The sequence below is a fragment of the Physella acuta genome, unplaced genomic scaffold (genome assembly GCF_028476545.2).
Source record: "Physella acuta isolate Inbredline_101_S28 unplaced genomic scaffold, ASM2847654v3 ptg000322l, whole genome shotgun sequence".
Classification (NCBI taxonomy): domain Eukaryota; kingdom Metazoa; phylum Mollusca; class Gastropoda; family Physidae; genus Physella; species Physella acuta.
Window position 1 is genome coordinate 313522 of NW_026731841.1, and position 18373 is coordinate 331894.

The window sequence follows — 18373 nt, forward strand, 5'->3', positions numbered from 1 at the left end:
TGAGAGAAAAGAAAATATAAAACATCATTATTATGTGGTTCATGTTTATTTCATATCTACAGACAAAAATATGGATCATAAAATAATTTTAAGAATCTTTAATTTGAATGATACATGAGAATTTCTTTGTGGTAATGATAAGGGGGAAACAATTGCATTGCACAATCACAACATGCACAAGGTTAATAGACATGGCAAAATGTAGACATGAAATAGTTCAAACCAGCTTAGCATTAAACTTCATTCATTCAAACTTCAAAATTTGAAATAAAATGACCTACACCAAAAACAGCCATCACCCTGCTATGCTAAAATAAAACACTATCACATCAAAAATATCCCCACACATGACATATGAACAGCATTTAAAATCATGGCAATGCAATAAATCCTCACAACTAACATTTTAAAAATGTGTATAACATTGAATGTTCCTGATCTTGCTTTCTAATAAAAATGCATAAGCCTTAAATCAGCTCTAAGTGGTCAGTGAAAGACTTCTATCCTTACATAAACTTATCTACAATAGACAATAGGATACATTACTCATTTAAAACTTCCATTAATCAACTTCAGAAAAATACAATGTGGTTACAAAAAATCTCAACTTTTGACAATAAGTTATGTAAATCAAAGACTCTTGCCATATTAACATAAAATCAGCATGACCATATTTAAAAGAAAAAGTTATACCCATCACCAAACATTGCTAAAATTGTCAGAAAAATATCTGGAAATATAAAATTGCTCTTGCAGCAAGAAGGTGCTGGGGTTGAATAAGTAGTTGTAGGTCATTAGGGTTAGAAGGGGGAGGACTAAGTGTAATGGTCAAGAAACATGAAAAAAGTTTATTATGAATGGGATATATTCAACTACCTCAAGTTGCGGCAGAGCTACTACCTTATGATTGAAAAAAAAAAACCATGAGCTCTGGTACACATCAGTTTTTTCTCATGAAATCAAATTATTTGTCCACACTTTAATCATGTGGGAATATTAACTCGAAAAAACAAGTTAGTTTAATAAAAATGTGACACTTTTGATATGAAACTATTGTTATGGACAAAGACATCACAAAGTCATTCATCATTTGCCCTATATATGGTCACAACCACCATGTTAAACAGTATACAAGTACCTGCTTTAAATTTTACTGTTATTTCAATACCAATATTTTAAAACACAAAACAAATGCGTCAACTACTAATTGAATAGTTATTACAAGAAGACCATTTTTTCCCCCTGAAACCATTGAGAGATGTAGCTTCAGCTACCAACAATAAAATATACAATTATTTCAATATAAAAATTTCAGGCATCTTTCATCTAATCTCATCCCATGATTATGTAATCAAATCTATTTAAGACTTTTTTTGAAATAGTCCAAGTCATTGTTTTTGACATCCATTCACAACAAATTTATGAAAAACTTAAAATTATTTCCCATCATTTAAGTGTCGAGCAATTAAATAGTATATGTTAATTTAAACATTGGAAGACAGGATAATATTTCTGTGCAACTATTTTTTCAAATGAAATCATGTTTGGAAGACTAACCTGGCAAGATTAGACTATCTAAAAAGATATTTCATGAAAATGTTCAGAAACCCTGCTGGGTTGGTCATCCATTGGTCCATCAATCAGGTCATGTGTCAATTGTCAAGTGCAAAAAATACTGCATAAAACAGAAGCCTAGGTACCATAAATCATGGGTCATTATGTGGGTCATGATCAACACGTTTTCAGCAGATACAGTCTCTCTACTGTTGTGACAATGGTGTGTCAGATTTCATAGCACAATAATAGTTAACTTGGTCAACAAATGTGCACCTTACATATAGTGGTCTAAAGCAAGACATGGATGCACACCAAATACTTACACTTACAGCTAGTATCTGCCAACCACCAACACACATCAAATACTAACAGTAAATAGTATCTGCCAACCACCAACACACATCAAATACTAACAGTAAATAGTATCTGCCAACCACCAACACACATCAAATACTAACAGTAAATAGTATCTGCCAACCACCAACACACATCAAATACTAACAGTAAATAGTATCTGCTAATCACCAACACACATCAGCAAACTGGTTCATGTCAAAGCATAAAAATGTTAAGTTAATTAGCATTTTTCCCATCAAAAATATGATTATTCCAAAACAGCTTAAAAATAATTTCTCGTCAATATATTTTGTAATTAATAAAGTAAGTAGATGAAATAGAGATAAAAACAATCTTTAGTGGAGCTAGAACTTCAGTTTTAGAGGTAGACTCAGAAGACAAAGGAACTATCAAGTTTAATTTGTGCAAAATAATACATTTAACACTGAGAGAAATAATTTTTTCCTAAATAGTTTTTTAAATTCATTCATGAAACAAAAATAGTACTTGTAATAAAAATCAATAAATTCTGTATCATAAATGTAAATATAGCTAGCTAGAGGCTCAGCTCCATAGCATTAAAGAACTTTTTAGAATATATTATAAAAACTGAATATTACAAATCTACCATCAAAACCAAAAGTTTGTACATGAACAAACTTGGGAATAAAACTAATCTCCACAACAGAGAAAATGTAACAGTGTAACACATGTAGATACAAACCCTGTATGTATAACAGTAAAGAGAAACAAAATGCTATTGAGGTTTTTGAGGGGTAGGAAGGCAAGGCAAATAAATGAATAAATAAAAAGCAAACAAGTATTATGGACTCAACCAAAAGAATGAAAAGAATGAGGTGAGCAATGGTTATTACACAGCCTTCAAGTAGGCCAGCTGGAAACATGAGCTGTACATAGAGATTTCAGTTCTAGACACAAGTTAGTGCTAACACTACTTCCAACTGGACAAATGGCACAATCATACAATGAATCTCTCACTTATTCTAGTTACAACAGCCTAACATAATAGTTTGCATAAGTAAACTAACAAAATCTATGAGAATGGTTTTAAGTTGTCCGATTCATTTTTGAAGTAAACAAATATTACATTTAAAAACATTTTAAAAATACACTGATTGCGAAGATCTATTTAACAGTTAAATTTAAAGTCTCGTTGTAAAATGTAAAAAATATTGATCTCGTAAATAATGTGCAAAATGACTAGATGGTGGTATACCTATTTATCAAAACTAAGATGTCCTTTTTAATCTTTATCATTCACTACAGTTCTTGAAACTATAACAAAGGTTGCAATCACTATAAAGTAGAAACATACAGCAAAAGATAACATCAACATTATGAAAATCGTCCAAAGAAAGACACAATGAAATGCACAAGTGGATTGTAAATTAAAGTCCATATAAAAATATGCATACCCTTTCTTATTTCTGAAAATTTCATTTTGTTTTTTATCAAAACTGCCTATGTGGTTGAAGATATCACAACATGTCTGTCTGGTGGTTCAAAGCACTCAACAAATAAAAGAGAAAAATCTTACTAGAGTGGACATAAGGTGAGACATTGTTATCCTCATCATTGAGCTCAAGAACATTCCAGTCTTCTCCGTTTGACTATTGCATGTTGAAACAGGTGAAAAATGGTAGGCTGGTCATTCTTGTCATGTTGCTGTCAGGTTTCATATCACATAGGTAAATTGTTAAAAACATTGAAGGAATGCTGCTTGTTTGACACAACATACACATATTGGGCTTTAGTTGTCCCTTCTAGGCTTCTTTTTCTTACTCTTTGGTGCGGCTTCTTGCCAGGAATCTGTTGAAAAACATTATTTTGATTGAAGGGAAGACACATTTTAGATTCTACTGTGAGTCTGATGACTAAAAAGTTTTACATCTCTTTAGAATAGAAAGCTAAAATGAAGCCAACCTCCTATTTCATCAAAAGACACAGCAGCAGGAACAACTTGTGGTTCAGAAATGGCTGGTTCAGGTGCCACTTCAAGTGCTAAAACAAACAGTTCAATTGTTATTTTATAAGCTTTAGCAACTGATAAAAGTTTTTTTTTTAAATCTTAATTTTACAGATTATTTGTGTTTATTTAAGAACATCAAAACTAAATGTATTTTCATTTTTCTGTAAACTAGTATGAAGAATACCTTTGGTAGGTGGATCTGGCTTTTTAACGGGATCTGGCTTTTTAACCACTGCCTTTTTGCTGGGCTCCACCTGCTTGAGCTCAATGTCCACAGACTTTTCAGAGGGAACCTCCTAAAATATTTCAAGACATTAATAAATTAGGATTTGTTTAATGCTGTCATTATACTAGGTCTGAGTTTTTTCAAACCAAAGCTCATATTAATGTTGTATTGTATGCACTAAAAATGAAAATATACAGATGCATAAATTCTAATCAAAATTCAAAAACTTAATGTTTAAAATTAATATAATAATTGACATTTATTTTTGTGCTATTTTTTTGTACAAAACTAATTCCATCAAGTGTACAGGTACAAAAAACTAGGCTGACTTAGCTATAAATATAGATAGGTTATTTACAAAGTAGGTTAAGTTCTGCATACATTTGTAAATTCATAAATTATTATGGTAAAGTTATTCCTTTATACATGATAATTATTTCATTAGAAAATGTACCTTATTGAACATACTAGAGAAAATATTCTATTATCATCTAATAAATCAACAAAAATTGGATCCTGCCAAGTTTACCCTGAAATTTTAAATACATTCTTTAAATAACACAATATACATAAAAATGAAAGTGCTTTTAAAAATCTGTACCTGATTGTTTTCACTGGTTTTAGATTTTTTCTTTTTGGGGCTCGTCTTGGAAAGCTCAGTATTAGAGGATCCACTGCTTGGTTTTGGCTGCTCAGTTTGGGCTGGAACAGCCTTTGCTTTTTTCCCAGAAGCTGCTGCAGCTGCAGGTTCAGCACTCACAGGTGCAGAGACAGCTTTCTCTGGCTGGGGGCTGACTGGCTCAATGGGGGTTGCTTTGACCTTCTTGGATTTACTGGGACCACTAGGCTTGGCCTGTTCTCCTGACACTGCTGCTGAAGCAGTGGACTTTTTAATGTCTCGGGCTGCTGGTGCAGGGCTAACTTCTTTTTTAACTGACTTTCCAGAGGCAGGAGCTGCACCTTGAGGCAGATTATCAGCAGCAGGAGCAGCTCCGGCTGCTGCATTAACAGTTTTCTTATCTTTCTTAGCCTTCTTTTTTTTATCAACTGGTTCCTGAAAGAATTCACATTTATTGTATGCCTACAAGGATACCAAAACATGTAAAAAAATCTGTTGTGTTTGCTAAATGTTATCATAGACTTACATCAGGTTGAACAGCACTTGTCTCTATTACACTTGAGGAGGAAGAAATTTCAACTTTTTCATCAACTTTTCCCTGCTATATAAACACATATTACTAGAGCAGACTAATCATGAAAGTTTGACAACAAATACATTACTCTTTGAAACTGTTTTTTATATACTAGAAGATTTTTAAGATTAAAATCTATATTTGATCTAGCAATTTACCTTTTCAATTGGTTTATCTTTCCTCTTCTTCTTTAACTTATTGAATGAAAGAGGGCTTGACTCTTCTGTTTCAATTGAGGTTATAGAAGCAGAAGCAGCTGCTGCGTCTGGTGTTGACAAACTCTCTTGCTCATTTTCTACTTCAAATGCAGATTCAGCATGCCCTCCATCTTTCTTACTTGGCTTCTGCTTTTTAGTTTTCTTTGATACCAGTATAGTTGTCCATTCACCTAAAATATATTAAAGGTTACAATTTTACAAATCTGCTCTTAGGTAATGTTTTATAAAATAACATCAAGGCTAAATGTACGGTTCTACCACATGCTTTAATTTACATAGCTTAGCATTCTGCATTAATCAATGTTAGAAAACATTTTTACATATCAAAACAGTAAATTATAATTAAATGACATTTAAAAATACATAACATTTACAAAAATAGGTTTAAAAAAATTGTCTTTAACTATCAATAGTATCAATACAGTTATTAGTTGTGTCTTTACATGGCTACTAACTATCAACATTTTTAATGAATTTAATCAATTCATATCAACTATTCGAAACTGATGCATCCACAATTAAAATAAGTTTTTACTTTTATTAAAATTACATTATAAAATCTGAAGCATAACTTCAACAAAGAAATTCTAAAAAGCAGAACTTCCAACAAAACTACAACTCTTCAGTTCTGCTAAGACATAATAAACATTTACCATCATCTTCAGTTTCTTTCTTTAGAGGAACAGCTTTTTCTTTTTTCACAACTTCTTCTTTATTTCCAATTAGCTTCTTTGAAAGTTGCTACATGGTGGTATTAGAACAAAAACTTAAAATACTATAAAGTAAACATAATAGTTGTTACGTTTTTTCATTTGTTTACTGTTAAATTACAACTGCAAAGCAAATTTCTATTTAACTCAAAAATGCAATATAACACTTATACAAAGTAATAGTATTTAGATTACATAACTAATTAAGTAGTTTACAAGTAGGTCTAATTTGAATTTATATGAATTTCAAAAAATATAAACCTTTTCTTTTTTGTCAGTTTTAACTTCCTGTTTTGTATCCTTTTTAACTGGTTTAGAAGTATCTGTCTTAGGCTTAGGAGGTGGTGATGGAGTTTTCACTTCTTTAACAACTTTGGGTGTTGCTTTAGGTACATCATCCACAATGGTTTCATTTAACACTTGTCCATTTATTGGACTTTTCACCTGCAAGTCAAAATGAACCAAATGCTTAAGGACAACAAAGTGACACACCTATGCTTACAAACCCCCCACAAAATTGCATTCTTTTTTTATAACATTCATTTTATGTGTGCATTAATCAGTATCTATTATAATTTACAAAGACTGTTAAAAACACAAAATAACTCAAACTCAGCTTCTAACAATACTTTTTTAAATTTCAAAGTGTGTTCTCCCACTTTCTGACCATCTCCCCCCTCCCTCCGCCAAAATTCTGGAATTGCCTTCAAATGTGAAATTATTTAGGCTTATTTGAGTAAATGATTAATAATTACTCAAGTATAAGTATAAGCACTACCTATGATTTACCTGATAGTACACTAGAATTAGATTAGCTATCAGCTGATACTCAAGGGGGTATGTGTTAGACCAGTATCTGATAATTCCCCCCCCAAAAAAAGACACTTCTTAAAAAAGGGTGGTAAATAGCTGGTAGTAGTAGTCAACTCAATAGAATTATGAATTGTACTGTCAGTGCAAACTCAATCCCTAATCCAAGTTATACAAAAGCCTAACTCAAATTTCTAACTTGACTCAGTGACTGACCTGGACCATAATGGTAATACCAATACCCCAAATTAAGTATGTGCACTGAGTGGGACTGTGTGCTCAAATGGTACTCGAGTCTCGAGTTCAAATCCGGTTTCAAGTATGTAAAACATTTCAAAGTCAATCCAGCTACGATGGGTAACTGACTCACATTAACAGTTAGCTGTTAAGGCAAGTGAAGGTGGCTGGGCATAGAGCTGACCACACTATCGTCCTTTCATATGCTGAGGTTACATGCCTACTTCTTACACTTATTGAGTATAGGCCAACTATCTAATAAATGTCGGTTATTATTCCAGAATTGTACAGCAGTAAAAAACAGTAAAACCACGGCGCAGTCTGTCGAGCCGTTCCGGGAACCGCAAAAAATACGTAAAGCATCATTTATTTGCCGCCATATTATTTTTAATACATGTTCAAAAATGTGCATGGATTGATTTTAGTTGCATTTTAAATACTGTTTTGCTAATTATTTTGTATTTCTAATTATTTTAAGTGTATGTGCTAATTATTGCTGCTACTAAACATTAATCTAGTTCTTCCTACTAATTTAAACATTAAATCTAATTGTCTTATTTTACAAGATCTAGAAGTAGTTGTTGCAACCGCAAATCTTCTGCAAGTTTTTTTTTTCTGTGTTTCTTAAAAAAACATTAATTGTTACACTTGAGTTTATTAATAATATTTAGATATACTAATTGTTGCTAATTTTCTGTCAATTGAACATTAAATTAAGTTAAAACATTAATTTAATGCACTTGACTTTATTACAACAGTCAAATAAACATTGTTTTACAGTAACGAATGTTACCGAAACTCAATAAATTACCAGATAATTTGTAACGCTATATCATGAGATTACCTACTAAACTACTAAATAACTCAGATTCAACATCTACCAAACTCACTCTCCTTTATTACTTTTGGACTTGTGAATGCTGGGTAATAAAATAAATAGGCCTAGATCTTGATAAAAAAATATTTTAAAAAACCAAGGCATAAGAAGGCTAATTACTAGTAATTAGTAATTAACTTCAACACTGACACTTGACTTAGGGGTCATCCAAAAATGACGTCACGCTATTTTTGACAATTTTTATCTCCCCCCCTCCACTCCGTCACAAAAACCCAGAATCCCCCCCCCCTTAAAATGATGTCAAACCTCAGCCTACAACCCCCCTCAAAATTGCAATTGAATTTTTTTAAAAACATCAATATTTTTCTAAAATCTTGTCTGAACTCTGTCAACATAGAGTATTTTTTTTAGGCCGATTCTAGTCGGAATAAGATACGCATGCGATACGCATGCGCAATGGAGAGAAACTACGACTTAGCGGCGATGTTTTCGATGGTACTGCGCATGCGTGTGTTTACAACCGCAGAACCCTAATACCAACCCTAATCCTATCCTTAACCCTATCCCTAATCCTATCCCTAACCCTAGCCCTAATCCTATCCCTAATCCTACCCCTAACCCTCATTCTAGCCCTAACCCTAGCCATAGGTCACTGCGCATGCGCAGAACTATCTTTTGCCGAAAAATCTTATTCCGAGTAGACACTTCGTTTTTTTTAATCAATTCCTATTACAATTTATTAAAACAGTTTTCTAAAATGCGAAATAAGGTCTAAAATTCGTTTTCTAACATTGCTTTTTTATGATGCAAAAGTGTGATGTCTCGCCATATGATCCCCCCCCCCCTCATCACACACCGTCACAAAATTACGGACCCCCCTCCCCCTTACGAGTATGACATCATTTATGGACGACCCCTTAGAGTTGACTTAGATCTAGATTAGCTAGATCTATTTAGTTACATTAGTAACTATTTAATTTAGTATTTTATTTTAACTTTAGAGTTAGACTCTTCTTAGAGTCTTAGAGTCACTTAGACTTGACTTAGACTGTGTAGATCTAGATATTATTATATTAGATCTCTAGGCCTATTTTAAATTTATGGCTTTTTATTAATAGGGAGATACATAGCCCGATAGCAGTAAGAAATTTCGATAGACAATATCTAGATTCTAGAAAATCTAATCTAAGCATTAGGCTAAACATCTCACATACTTTAGGTTGTTTTGCTCGCCTTTTGTTGCGCTTTTCTTCTTCAAAACTGAAACTCGGAGGCTGAACAGGTGAACGAAAACCGAATGCAAATACAATAAAAGCACAAACTACAACTCCTATAACAGGCATAGCCACACTTGGAGAAACTAGTTCAGTTAACTCCATATTTTTATTTTGTTAAATGCGCTTTGTAAACTAAGAAATCAAAAAAAATATGTGCAGTTTTGCTCAGCCTTCTACTTTTCTCATTCCAACATTAGTTTTGATGCTGACGTCGCTTGTGTGCTACGTCATCAAACATGCTGTATAGGACCTAGTCTAATTAATCTTTTCTATTCTGGCATATTTTTTAAATTGACTATAAACAATACTATTTTAAAATATAACCAGTTTAAAAATATTATAGAAAATTAAAAATAAAAGTAATAAAAAAGTAGTGGTCAATTTGTGACGTAAATAGCATTTTCATCATGGCAGCCATTAGGCCTAAATTAAACTAAATTTGTTTTGATAACAACAACTCACATTGAATGCTGAATCAGTGAATCACTCGTCACGATTCTCAAGCTGCCAGTCGTCCCACTGGTTTGTCATCAATATTAATTTAAAATATAAAAAAATAGTTCTAGGCCTGTATTATTTTCCACAGGTAAACTAATGAATTGTTAGTGTTGTTAACTTGTTAATTCATTGTTAATGATTGTTAGTTATAATAGTAATAGTTAGGGTGTTACTGAGTGTTAGTCTGTTAAGTTAGTTAGAGTGTTAGTGTTAGACTCAGGACTCAGAGTCAGACTGAGTCACACTGTGACTGTTACACTGTTGTTAGACTTTAATTATTTTTTTTATTTACTTTAAAAAAAAATTCTGGGTAATCTATCGTTTTATTTTTATGTAGATTATTGTAGATCTACGTGAAATGGGCCGAGGCTAGAAATCTAGTGATGTGAAAAAGGTGACTCAATCAATAAACTTTAGGCCTAGTAATTAATAAAATTATTTCACATTTTTAGGAGGATTTATGTTTTGAAAGCTACAAAAATGTTTCAAAGTACCACTCATGTAGATTCTAGATCTATTCTAGACTCTAGAGTTAACTAACAATACGGTCAACAACACGTTTAAAGGTGTAAATTATTTATTTTAGCTATTAAAATTGGATTAAGACTTAAGACGTATAAAATACGATTGTAACGCGAGCAGTTGCAGGCGATCACATGAGAGGGGGGGGGGGGGAGATATCACAACTAGTGAAGCCACTAAAACATGAATATCTCAAATTCTATGCGTAGGAATAAAAAATGACGGAAATGACTTATACATACATATTAGGGTAGAATTTTTCGCGGTGTGATCGCGTGTGGAAATCTACTCTAGATTTCTACCTGTTTTTAAAGATTTGTATTAAAACTTTTCAGTAGGCCTAGGAAGTAGCCTAAATAGTAGGCCTAAATATAGATTTTTAGGTACGTAAAATCTGCTGCGGCTAGTAATGTACGAAAAAGTTACCTCATTCTCATATTGTGAAATATGTCAAATATTATAGATAACTGACTTATAAACCAAAATCAATGGCTAAATATATCAATATAGGCCAGAAATTAACTTTAAATAGCAGTGTTTGCAAGCAAGATTTGCTATATAAACAACAGCCATTTGTAAAATAGAGTGGCTTCCCCTGAATCTCGCACTATAATTTACAAAAAAAAACTTAAACGAGATCTGCTATAGTAAATGAACATGGTTGCATCTGTTGGAAACATCGCTAGTCTTCATTTATTACTGAAAAGTTTTAATTCAACTGTTTAAAAACAGGTAATTAAATGAAACAAGGACACATTTTTGTATTTTTTCAAAACATAAATCCTCATCAAAATGTGAAATAATTATTAAAATTTAAGGAGTCACCTGTTTTTCACATTTCTAGTCGCCGGCGATTTTTACGTACCTAAAAGGATAGATTACCAGATTTTCTTACTAAATCTAAAATTTAGGCCTACTCAATTTTCAATTAAATAAAAACCACTGAATGATATACATCCATATTTAATCCATTAGGCACTAATTTTGAAGTTTTTGGTTCGTTTTAAACTAAATTACTTAATTTAATATTTATTGGCACTCACTGCCATGCACGACACTTCTCCATGACAACACTTGCAGGGGTGCCATAATAATAAATAAATGGACTCTACTTCCATAATAAATAGGCAGTAATATGCACATTATAGTTCTCAGGTGGTTTACTCCAGATTTCTGACTATGTCATTCTTTCATTTAATTTATTTATATTAAAACATTGCTTTCGATACATTTTCATATTTGCGCAGCACACAGTTTTTTGGGGTTAGGGGAGGAAGCCAACAAAAATATACTTTCTCTTTTATTTTTATTCAGTTCAACAAGTTCTAGATCTATATATATTTATAGCTAAACTGCAAAAATATGAACAAAATACAAGTAAAATAACTCAGCTCATTTATTGATGTATGGCCAATGCAAAAAAATTCACTAAAAGTAAAAAAAAATATTTGAGCTAGAAACATTTTGTTGTTTTGTTTTTATTAAAAGTGTTGCTCATGTTTATTTTCAGGTGAGTTTTCACCTTCTCACAAACCATGGGAGACCCCAACAATCCCAAGCCACTTTTAAAACCAGGCAAAGACAAAGGTGTTTTTGATGTGGCAATAACCAAGTTGCTCAAAGATTTTACCAGGTAATGTTCACTGCTCATTTCTGTGTATCATATTTTTACTAAACAACACAGTTATACGCCTAATTGCCTGATTAACTCTCTTCAACCTGTTTTAAAACTACACTTGCAACTGTTAAAGCACATATGATGGTGAAGTTTTTGTTCAATTCCAATTGTTTCTCCACAGTGCTGAACTCTTACCTCAGGAAGCAGAGCCTTCATCTTCTGATGACAATAAAAACTCTAAATTTGATCATGTCATTTCTTCAATGAAATGCTTACATCTGCGCAAACCAAAGCTGGCCAGGTATCAAAGGCAGTGTGTTGTGAGAAAGAAAGGCTTATCAAACACCTTAAACTTAGCTGTTGCAGCTAACAGCGTCCAAAGGCCCATTGTTTGGCCCGCTAGACTTAGCTCGCAGGATAGGAAATCAAGCTCTGCTGTACTCTACCCACCTCGCCTAGACATTGCAGGTACCAAGTCTGCCTTAACTTGTACACATCAGACCAAACTAGCTGAGAAAAGTTTGACCAAAGAACCAAAGTCAGAGCAGAAAATATTTGGCAGCTGTCAATCATCACTCTTGTCCTTCACCAGCCTGTCTGAATCCAGGGCTGAGAAGTGCCAGGAGAAGGGAGATAACTCTCCTGCTGGTGCTTGCTCCAACTTGCTGACCAAGCGCCACACAACAGGACCACTCCCACCAGCTAAACATGCCAGAACAAGCTGTAATAGAACTGACACCTCTCCACAGAGGTTCTCAGGGTATAGGAGCTCCTCCTCCAGTACCACAACCACCTCTTCACAGAACTTCTCAGGGTACAGAAGCTCCTCACCTGGTACCACTGCTGCACCAGATGGCCTGGAAAGTTTGTCAGCCCTGTCTGCCCAATTGACTGCCATACAAAGCAGCCAGCCTGATGGTGCCTTTAGCCGCTCATGTTCTCAGGAGATGAGAATGGAAGAAACTAACGTCAACGAACTGGCCAGCTATTTAGAAGATTTCTTGCATATTCCTCGTAAAATGTCATCAATGGCAGAGATGATGTATGCCTGAGTTGTGCAGCTAGATGTTGGGGGGGAAAAAAAAACAAGCAAATAATGATTACTTAAAACTTTTACTATTTATTTTTTGATTGATTTAAAAATAGTCCAATTGTACGGACTTGACATGTTAGAAAATCTTGTCCATATTTGTTCATGATAGTTTTTTTTTTACTCTTGTTATATAAAACGTGAATATTGGCCAGTAATTTCTTTATAATTTATAATCATGTTTATTATTAGGGTTGCAGATACTTGAGTCCAGAGAAATTTTTAGGTGTCAGCCTCAATACATATATGTAAATCTTTTTGTAATTTTGTGCTAGGGGAAAATGTATTTTCAATGTCTGGTTTACTGAAAATATTGGTAAGTATGAAATGACAGAATAATCTGAATTTGGCCAACTTTGGCATGGACTTCATCTAAACAAAATGTATGACACTTGGAGTAAGAGGGGAGGGGGGGGGGGGGGGGCACTAGTTGTCTACAGATTTTTTTTTACCTGCTCTGCAGCCCCTTTATTTTGTTGACTTCAGCATTTACTAAATAACAGTGTCTTTGTTACTTTTGCTCATTAAAGATTTTTGGGTTAGCAACTCTCAACAAATTTGTTTTGTATGGTACAAGAAGTACACACATTCATCCTGCTATGGTGTACAAGTCACGGTCACACATATATGTCAGTATCCCTGAACAGTGTACAAGTCACGGTCACACATGTATGTCAGTATCCCTGAACTGTGTACAAGTCACGGTCACACATGTATGTCAGTATCCCTGAACTGTGTACAAGTAACGGTCACACATATATGTCAGTATCCCTGAACTGTGTACATGTCACGGTCACACAAATATGTCAGTATCCCTGAACTGTGTACAAGTCATGGTCACACATGTATGTCAGTATCCCTGAACAGTGTACAAGTCACGGTCACACATGTATGTCAGTATCCCTGAAAAGTGTACAAGTCACGGTCACACATGGATGTCAGTATCCCTGAACTGTGTACATGTCACGGTCACACATGTATGTCAGTATCCCTGAACTGTGTACAAGTAACGGTCACACATGTATGTCAGTATCCCTGAACTGTGTACAAGTCATGGTCACACATGTATGTCAGTATCCCTGAACTGTGTACAAGTCATGGTCACACATGTATGTCAGTATCCCTGAAAAGTGTACAAGTCACGGTCACACATGTATGTCAGTATCCCTGAACTGTGTACAAGTCATGGTCACACATGTATGTCAGTATCCCTGAACAGTGTACAAGTCACGGTCACACATGTATGTCAGTATCCCTGAAAAGTGTACAAGTCACGGTCACACATGGATGTCAGTATCCCTGAACTGTGTACATGTCACGGTCACACATGTATGTCAGTATCCCTGAACTGTGTACAAGTAACGGTCACACATGTATGTCAGTATCCCTGAACTGTGTACAAGTCATGGTCACACATGTATGTCAGTATCCCTGAACTGTGTACAAGTCATGGTCACACATGTATGTCAGTATCCCTGAAAAGTGTACAAGTCACGGTCACACATGTATGTCAGTATCCCTGAACTGTGTACAAGTCACGGTCACACATGTATGTCAGTATCCCTGAACTGTGTACATGTCACGGTCACACATGTATGTCAGTATCCCTGAACTGTGTACAAGAAACTTTCATTTATCCCTGACCATAAGAACACATTCATATATCCCTGTTTGGCGTACATGTTTACTCTTGTATACCTGTATGATGTACACGTCAAGTACACATTCACGTATCCCTGTGTGGTGTACAAGTCAAGTTTACTCTTGTATACCTGTATGATGTACACGTCAAGTACACATTCACTTATCCCTGTGTGGTGTACAAGTCAACTCTTGTATACCTGTATGATGTACATACACATTTAATTCTGCCTGTGTGGTGCACAAGAAACAATGCATGTAACTCTGTTAGTAAAAAGAAATAAAATCCTTATTGAGTGAATCATTTACCAGTCATGTTTACAATACTAGTGTTAGCCTAAAATTTCTCCAAACGGAGAATGAAGAAGATAGGATGGCATTGGTTATTTTATTGATAAACTACTACCCTTACTACTGGTTATTTGTACATCTTGAAGGCTTACTCTAGCAAAAGGTTACTCTGCTTCTTTGACTGGAAGTTGACAGTTAATGATTTGTTGTCCAATATTAAAATATGCAAATCTTGTCTTGATTAAAAACATCTGAATATTGGTTCTTGTCTATTTTCTTTCACCAAGTATCCAGACGTGAAGGGAAGTAACTTGTTTTTTTTAAAAAAGATACTTCAGAAGGGAGGTAACTTTGTTAAAACAAACCATACCATTACGATGTAAGTCTTTCTTCCTCTTCAATCACCAATTTCTAAATTCTATAGCCCGATTGGACTGGAAGTGCCATGTTATTTGAGAATATACAAGAAAGTTTATGGGAAATACTACCGACTTTATAAATTCACTTACGGATGGAATTCGGAGATTGGGAATACCAGTGTAACGAAATATGCAAATAGTGAGCATCATATAGGCTGTAGCTTCCAGAAGGACCTTTCAGTAAAGTTGACTAGTTTTGTACTGGCTGACAGTGTTTCTTCCAGACTTTTTTTCTCGGGGGGGGGGGGGGGGGCTCTTCCCCACCGAAGAGATGCCTGAAAGAAACTGCTGGCTGATCTTCTGTACAATAAACAGTATCTGCTGTGGGATGCCAAAAACTTCCCCGCGTTTGTGTGCACTCGCTCTCTGGGCCTCTGCATGTTCCAGTTACAACGTAAAGATGGAGAGCATGCTTTCATTATGTTCTTTAGCATTCTAAACATTTTGCTAGCTTATGTAATTGGCCTATGTTATTTGACAAAGTTACCTAGATTACAGATTCACTAACAGTTTTTTAATTACCTAAAATATGAGAAAAGAATTCGAACAAATGTAAAGAAAAATAACATTTGCAAACAACTCGGCTCGTGCAAATGATATGACAGTTTATCGCTTTAGTAAAACATAACAAATGGGAATTAAAATATCGCGTATGTGATTCAATGGTACAGTATATACTTAAATATGTGGAGAAAATGACGTTAACATAATAAAACAAAAACCTACCAACTGTCACCTTAACGTAAATTATCACGCTGAAACCAAGGAAAAACTACTGCAGTAGCTTTAGCAATAAAGCAGATGATTTTTAAAGGCCAAGGAAATATTAAAAATAAAATGTTTGAGGTGTATTATATATATATATATATATATATATATATATATATATATATATATATATATATATATATATATATATATACATATATATATATAAATGCTACTTGACAACGCCACTGGTTTCAACTCCCTCTGATTGTATGGCGCCAGTAAAGGACAAGCCCAAGAAAAAATAAACCGGGAGTGATCTCCCCTAAACTTTCTCGAATATTCTTATATAAAACAACAGGGGATGGGAACTCGGGATATAGATATGATTCTTAATCCATTTTAAATACATAAACTTTTTAAAATAAAATAGAATCTCATAGAAAAAAGTATTGCACACCAAGCGAACGCCGAATAAAGATGTTCATAATGGTGCGCAATATTATTAGTACTTTATAAATTTAGATGCGTTTTTGAGAAATCGGAAATAGCGTAAATTAGTACTTCCCGTCAACGGAAATTACTCAAAATTTAACAGAAGGTAGAGAATTAGATCTTTTACTTACATGTGAAATTTCATTTATCTATCTGAAATAGTACTCAAGTTATAGGCTTTTGAAAAATTCAAAGTAGAAAAAGTACCACTTCCGGTTATCGGAAATCGCTCAAAAGTTGATACGGATCTACGATTTTGATAAAATACTTATATATGAAATTTTATCAACCTAGCTGTAACGGTACTCAAGTAATCGTGTTTACACACACACAGACACACACACACACACAGACACACAGACATACGGACAAGATTGCAAAATTATGTTTTTCCGTATCAGTGAGGTGTAAAACGCAGGGGCGGAACTACAGTGCCGCCAGACCCCGCAATGCGGGGGGGCCCAGGCCATTTAGGGGCCCAAAGCCTACCTGAATCAACGTTTTAGAAGTTAATTTTTTTTATTTTTTTTTTTGCAAAAAAAAAAAAGCAACAAAAAAAAAACAACAGATTTACTACAGTAGTGATGTTCTACAGTATCTAACATCGCTGTTTCAGAAAGGAAAAACATGTATAGCTACATGAGTTGTAGTGTTAAAGACAGGGAAACGTTCAAACCACTTCCATGACTTATTTCCCTTTTTTTAAAAAGTGAAATATGTGTGCTCTTAAATAAAAAAATTTTTTTCAGCACTAAACAAATTAAAAAGCAATTACTTCGCTTAATTATTATTTAAAAAAACCCAAAATAAAGAATGACATAATATAAAAGGAAATGTATTAAAAACTAATAATATAAAAACAAAAAAAAATTAAAAATAAACATATGGCGAGAAACCATTACACATACATAGCTTTCATGCTTCATAATTTTTTGACCGCTTTGTAATAGGAATCAACTCGTCAGACATTGAAACAGAGAATTTCAAAACAGACTAATAGCACTTACACAAATGATGTGTTGTTGTAATATGCTTTAATTAAAAATAAGAACTAAGAATTTTAATTTTTTTCAAATTTCGAACAAGCCCGAATTGAGTATTCTACGATGATATTTTCGTATTTAGTTTATATATATATATATATATATATATATATATATATATATATATATATATATATATATATATATATATATATATATATATATATTATTTATGGGGCCCAACAAATTTTTTTGCGGGGTGGCCCTTTTTTCCTAGTTCCGCCACTGGTAAAACGTCGAGATTTGTAAAAATCTCGATTTTTACTTTCTCGTATATACGTAGTTTAGAGAAAGTATTGTAATCGTGCAAAAAAAAAAAAATCGAGAGTTTTACAAATCTCGACGTTTTACACCTCACTGATACGGAAAAACATAATTTTGCAATCTTGTCCGTATGTCTGTGTGTGTGTGTGTGTGTGTCTGTGTGTCCGTGTGTAAACACGATAACTTGAGTACCGTTACAGCTTGGTTGATGAAATTTCATATATAAGTATTATATCAAAATCGTAGATCCGTATCAACTTTTGAGCGATTTCCGACAACCGGAAGTGGTACTTTTTCTACTTTGAATTTTTCAAAAGCCTATAACTTGAGTACTATTTCAGATAGATAAATGAAATTTCACATGTAAGTAAAAGATCTAATTCTCTACCTTC

The 18373-nt window shown here is 33.7% G+C and overlaps 2 protein-coding genes across 4 annotated transcripts; one reads left to right on the top strand and one right to left on the bottom strand.

Annotated features, from left to right (window-relative positions):
- Positions 1–33: 33 nt before the first annotated feature.
- Positions 34–9624, bottom strand: LOC131940540 (neurofilament heavy polypeptide). Of its 2 annotated transcripts, none has more exons than XM_059299205.1 (9): positions 9330–9624; positions 6492–6674; positions 6174–6261; positions 5461–5690; positions 5255–5326; positions 4711–5163; positions 4068–4179; positions 3838–3915; positions 34–3723 (listed from the first exon to the last, which is right to left on the bottom strand). In XM_059299205.1, the coding sequence occupies exons 1-9, from the start codon at positions 9492–9494 to the stop codon at positions 3665–3667; spliced, it is 1440 nt and encodes a 479-aa protein (XP_059155188.1). In that variant the 5' UTR covers positions 9495–9624; the 3' UTR covers positions 34–3664. The 2 variants fall into 2 exon arrangements, with proteins under 2 accessions (XP_059155188.1, XP_059155187.1); XM_059299204.1 differs by having other exon boundaries at positions 5255–5329.
- Positions 9625–9659: 35 nt separating this feature from the next.
- On the top strand, positions 9660–15065 carry LOC131940542 (oxidative stress-responsive serine-rich protein 1). 2 transcript variants are annotated; one of them, XM_059299207.1, is made up of 3 exons: positions 9660–9914; positions 11923–12045; positions 12212–15065. In XM_059299207.1, exons 2-3 carry the CDS (start codon positions 11948–11950, stop codon positions 13080–13082), a joined length of 969 nt encoding a protein of 322 aa, XP_059155190.1. In that variant the 5' UTR covers positions 9660–9914; positions 11923–11947; the 3' UTR covers positions 13083–15065. The 2 variants fall into 2 exon arrangements, with proteins under 2 accessions (XP_059155190.1, XP_059155189.1); XM_059299206.1 differs by having other exon boundaries at positions 9663–9978.
- The last annotated feature ends 3308 nt before the right edge of the window (positions 15066–18373 follow it).